Here is a 6,000-nt window from a genome sequence, read left to right on the forward strand (position 1 = left end):
ATCTCAAAAAATCACTCAACTACATTTATCATAAAAATAAATTTGACATGAAATACTAAATTATTTTATTTATCATATAAATATGAACCCACAAATAAACAGAATTTTAAAAAATTTATTACAGTAATTCTTTTTCTTCTTAATTTAACATTAAATAATCTAACATAACAAATAAATTATTTTGTATGCTATAAATAGAAACTCAGCTCAGCATCTATATATTTTTATAATTTATTAATGTGTTAATATTCTAATCATCGCCTCCGTTTTCTTCTAGTTTGATGAGCAAAAGGATCACAGTAGAACAATTTTGCGGGTTATCTTCCTTGATGTGGAATGTCTTAGTCCAGTAAGTATACATTACGTTCAACATCAAAATCATGATGCCAAATTTTTGTTATTTTCATTTCAGAATATGAAATTGCATCTTTTATATACAGGCTAAGAAATGGACTTCAACAGTAAATAAGCTCAAGAGCTAGGAGTTCGATGTCTAGGTTGAGGCTCACTCATTGAAGTGTGACCGTAGATCTGGTCTTTCCCATGAAAGACATATTTAAAATTCAGATATATTTTGATGAAAGAATAGACATTGATGATTTATGAAGATGTACACTGATATTAAGCACTAATATTTAACATATAAAAAATATATAAATGTAGAGTCGAATTTATATAACATATAAATAATTTATTCGTCATGTCAAATATTTTTAATGGTAAATTAAAAAGAAGAAGAATTATGATGAAAATTTTAAATTATGTTTAGTTGTGGGTCCATATTTGTGTGGAATATAAAATAATTTATTTTATCATAACAAATTTATTTTAGGAATTTATGTAGTTAAATGATTTGTGTAGATAAAAACCTTAAATTGAGCAGAGGCGAATCTACGTAAGTTCAAGGGATGTCACATGACATCTTCATCGAAAAAAAATAGTAAATATACATCTATAATTAAGTGCCAAAGAAGAAAAATTGAATATATTATACACAGTGATACTCCTTGACACAACGGTATAGGTTGCATGTTTGAATCTAGAACTTAATTAAACACTATTTATGAAACGTTTAATATTATTAATTTTAAAAAGTTATTTTGAATATACTTTAAAATAAAATAAAAAAACTCATGAGTTTTTTTTATAATTTTTTAAAAATATTTATTTTAAAAAAATGTATAGTAGTGAGCCCGAATGGTATTTTATTCATATATTATTCTCTCTCTTTTTTCCAAAAGAATATGACGTCACATTATTTTTTTAGTGTTTTTCATTTTAAAAGATGACACCCCTTACAAAAATCCTGCATACGCCACTAAAGTTAAGTGATTTCATTGATATAAAAGAAAATTCAATGACTTTACTAGATAATTTCTCATAGTTCAACGGACCTTGAGACATTGACTCGGTGAGTTATGCATGTATTAAATTCTGTATAAATATTTGCATTTGATAATTGATTAGAAGATAAAATATTTTTATTTAAAATTAATAACAAGTGTTTGATTTGCATATAAATTTAAATAAATATATATATATATATATATATAAAGGAGAAACATAGAGAAGGTGATGTGGCACCTCTCTATAGCCTCCATTTCAATTTTTCTTTTTTTGTGGTTTTGTTGAGATTTTTTTTATTTAAATTAATTATGTTATTATAAAAATAAATCACTTAATTATTACAAATTAATAAATTTATTAATGAAGAAACACTTACAACTAAGACTCTTCACATGCCAAATTATAAAAACTTTATAGCCAACAATATTGTTTATCTTTTTTCTCAAATTTAAATATATTTTCTCCTTTAATTTATTTAATACAATTAATTAATAAATTAATTAACCCCACGTAGTTTATCAATTAATACAATTGATATGCTATATTTATATCTTCTTTACCTATGTTTTCCCATCATATTTGCTTATATATTTTTATACTATCATAACTCATAACTCATCTACTTAATTTCCCCTATTATTAAATATTTAATGTAAAACTTAAGACACCTTATGGTATTCCTTCATTTTTTTCCTATATAAATTAAAATTTTAATTTCTTAAGATTCAATTCAAAGTTACCATTTATTTTCACTATTATATTATATTCATGCTTTTGTTTGACTTGAATAACAAAAAGAAAACTCTTGAATAGTGATAGTCTTGTGAAGTGGATGGACAAGAGCTCACAATTATGTATTGATTTCATTTTCCTTCTATTTTTTATGATTAAAGTTGTAATGATATATGTATTTTATTTTTTCTTTCTTTCCTTTCTTATGTATTACTATGATGCCTCTTAAGTTTAATTTATATAGATTTATGATTGTTGTAAGTCTATGATTTCTTTTGATTCAAATTAGTATTTTAAAATGGAGTAGATCCTGAAGAGATATTACTTTCTTATGAATTTATCTCAATTATGATTGGAATTCGACTATAAGTACTAACCATGTTTAAATTTATAATTAATTTCCTTTTGCTCAAATCAGTAACTTAATTATGTTTTAAAGTCTGCTAACTACTAATCAAGTTTTAAATTTTATAACTGATTGCGTAAAATAAATTTTAATGATTGGAATATATTTTTCATTTGATATTTATTATGTTCAGGTTCTTCGAACTATCAAGAATTATGGCATGACATGAAAATTGATAAATATAAAGTAACGAATGTCTATAATCGTCTGTGTCTTAGACATAGTTCTTGTGTTTACTTTCTTCCAAATGCTTCCTGGTTTAAGAATTTTGGCTATGGAAAATCTATTTTTGTGTCTTTTTTGTTTTCCAAAGCTGAAAGTGAGTGTGACATTTAACCTGGTTGGAAAAATACAGCTTCCATATATTTAAAAGGTGCAATTGCCTTCATGCTCTATTTTCAAGCAATCAAGATTGAGTAGTTACTGGTGGATAGGTTGGATTTAGTTTTAAAATAGGTTACGGGTGGATTTTCTATGTTATGGATTGAGTAGTTAAATTTGATTTTAACTAAAACTCTACTAAAAAAAATATATACGAAAAACTAAATAAGAGGGTATTTTTGTAATCAAACCACTTATTTTTAGAAAGTATGTAATGGTTATTATCTTTAGTATAACAAACCAAACAATCAATAAGAAATAATAGCAGGATAACTAATCCCGATATAAACTAATCCAGCATAACTTATTCCAACATAACTTATTCCAGCATAACTTATCCCAATATGACTTATTTCAGTATAATATTCCAATATAAGTTACTCATACCCGAATAATTCTGACGGGTTAATTTTTGTGAAGCAGAGCCGGCCTTCTGATTCCCACATTCGGCTTTTGCTCTTATTATTGTTGTGGCGTATGTGGCTGCGTGTTCTTCACTGCCCAATCTGCTTCGAATAGCTTCAACTTCTTCGTAGATTCTCCTTAATTGTTGTTTCCATTTGACAAAACACAAAGTTGAAATTCTCAGATGGCTTCAATAGTAGTAGCTAAGCTGCATCCTCCTCCGCCCGCCATCACTGGTAGACAAACCCTTTTCGGAACTGTTCACACATCTACTCTTTTCGTACCCACCAGTAAGTTTTCTTCTTCAACATCCCCAATTACAGTTTCATCCTGCAATTAGTCTTATTGAAGTATAATTTTGAGTTATTGTGTTGCAATTTGATAGGTGAAATTTGATCAGTAGTAAAACCCGGGATTGTAACATGGATGATGCTACTTTTCACTAGTTCTTTTTTTAAAAAATAACTGTAGTGTCTGGGCCTCGATTAAATCCACGAAATACCTGCCACTTACACAATTACTAGATAACTCTATCCATCAAGGTTTGGACAGTTGGCAATAAATCACCTGTTGTTTTTGCTACATTTCACTAGATAGTTTAAAGACTAGTATGGATGTTTCTCGTTTATGTAGTGTGTTGTGTCCATAGAGAAGACTTAACAAGAAGAGTTAGAGATACTCAATGAACGTACATCATTTACTAGCAAAAGCAATATTGTTATTCCGTATTTACTATAGATCGAAGTAACTGAGCCTGTGACAAGAGGCTATCCTGAATTTGTTATTGACTTTTGGCTACTATGGAATGGAGGTGAATGAACCTGTAAATAGAACAATCATGAAGGTTCATTTGATATGCGGTTACAGAACAATTGATACTGCTCAACTAGGTAAAATTGACTTTGAAAGCTTATTGAAGTTGCCAAGTCATATTCAGATTCTGGATTCTAATAAATCGCCTTGACAGTTATGAAATTCTCCTTCTCAATTTATGTCTCGTCTCCTCGGTTTGTTTTCATGCTTTCATATATAATAAGGAGTACTGATATTTTACAGATTCCTTCTAATTGTTACTGTTTCTGTAGCAAGACAAGGTCACCTGGCCATCACAGCAAAGGCTACCAGTGAAAGTTCTGAATCCTTATCCTCCCCAAGTGTTGTTAAATCAGTAAAGAATATTGTGAGTTCCCCTTCTTTCCCTTTTCGGCGCTCATATCTTGATTCCAAGAGTTCATTATAGTGACACTCATACGAGAAACAGAATTAACCCACTGCTCATTTCTCTTGGCAAAAGACACCAAATGGAGTTGTCGATTAATCTTCAGTCTGTTTCGTTCATTGTTTGCACTTTTGCATTGTTGCATTTTCTGTTGATTGTACACGGGCAAAGATTCCATGCTACGCTCCTCTTTGGCCTTCACCCACCTCCCCCTAGAAAAAAAAAAGTATGGACATTGACACTGTAAAGCAACATAGATCTTCTGACCTTACTTTTTGTGATTAGATTGGTTGAATTGCATCTTGTTTGATTGTTGAAACAGTGGGACAACCCTGAAGACCGGATTGCTGTAATTGGGTTGGGAATTGCTGCTATTGTTGGTTTCTGGGCTTCTTCGAATTTTGTCGCGGTAATTTTTGTTGCTTTATTATACATAGATGCTGGAGTTATTATATGTCCATACCACATTGAGAAGTCTACAATATGGCCTCTTTGGTGGTTGACAATATCTTTGTGACAATCTCAATTAACAATACCTATCCAAGAACATATTGAGCTCCAATAACCCCTGCTGGAAATACTACTAGTGCGACATATGACCTCATACTAGTAGTCTTACATCATTTGTAGGCCCATAATGACCGTTATTCTTTCCAGTGTATCCGCGACGAGGATGTAGTGTTGCTTTAAATTATACTGTTGAGAGATTCAAAGATTTTTGTTTTTTTAAGAATTGTGAATGTACTGATGTTTTTTAAGTTTTGAATAGGCAATCGACAGCCTGCCTCTCATTCCAGGTGTGTTTGAATTCATCGGGATATTGTTTTCTTCTGTAAGTATTGAAGCACACTTATTTCCTCCTGTATTTATTGAGGAACAATAGAAAGATTTCTGTCTCCTTTATTGTTTCAGGTGTCAAATAGTGAGTTTAATATGTTGTTATTCTGATATCCTCGGCAATCATTGACTTAACACATTTCCTGTTCTTTTTCTTTTGCAGTGGTTCGTATACAGATACCTCTTATTCAAGCCCAACAGGTAAAAACTCTGTCAAAGGTTGCCTTCTCTTATCTAGTGTCTCCAATCTTACCCCCTCCCGCCCTCTGCTTCGTGTCTGTTAGCTGTTATGTCTGTTTTGTACATATAATAAAGTGAAAAATACCACTAACTTGCGTTATTCGTATGTCCACATTTTGTTTTCAAGCTTCTACAAATTCTTCATGCAAATGTTTGTATTGTTGGTCCAACCATACCCTTTGAATTGTCTGCTTTACTTCAGTCATAGTTGATATCATTGCGCTCCACCTGACATGTTCTTTATTTTTCCAATGACAGGCAAGAATTGTTTCAAGGGATCAATAAGTCAATATCAGATTTCTTGGGGCAGTAATCTGAAAATAATAGGATGATACAATTCATGTTGTACTTCTGTATCCAAGCATTACCAAAATGCTGAATCATTTTATAGATGAAATGATATCTCTTCAGAAATGAGCAACATTTTCCCCCC

The 6,000-nt window shown here is 30.4% G+C and overlaps 1 protein-coding gene across 1 annotated transcript; it reads left to right on the plus strand.

Annotated features, from left to right (window-relative positions):
- The first annotated feature begins 3,293 nt into the window (after positions 1–3,293).
- On the plus strand, positions 3,294–6,000 carry LOC125874832 (protein CURVATURE THYLAKOID 1C, chloroplastic). The gene is made up of 6 exons (XM_049555862.1): positions 3,294–3,561; positions 4,357–4,451; positions 4,813–4,899; positions 5,260–5,322; positions 5,491–5,528; positions 5,826–6,000. The coding sequence occupies exons 1-6, from the start codon at positions 3,456–3,458 to the stop codon at positions 5,878–5,880; spliced, it is 444 nt and encodes a 147-aa protein (XP_049411819.1). The 5' UTR covers positions 3,294–3,455; the 3' UTR covers positions 5,881–6,000.

Source organism: Solanum stenotomum, chromosome 8, assembly GCF_019186545.1.
Source record: "Solanum stenotomum isolate F172 chromosome 8, ASM1918654v1, whole genome shotgun sequence".
Taxonomy (NCBI): domain Eukaryota; kingdom Viridiplantae; phylum Streptophyta; class Magnoliopsida; order Solanales; family Solanaceae; genus Solanum; species Solanum stenotomum.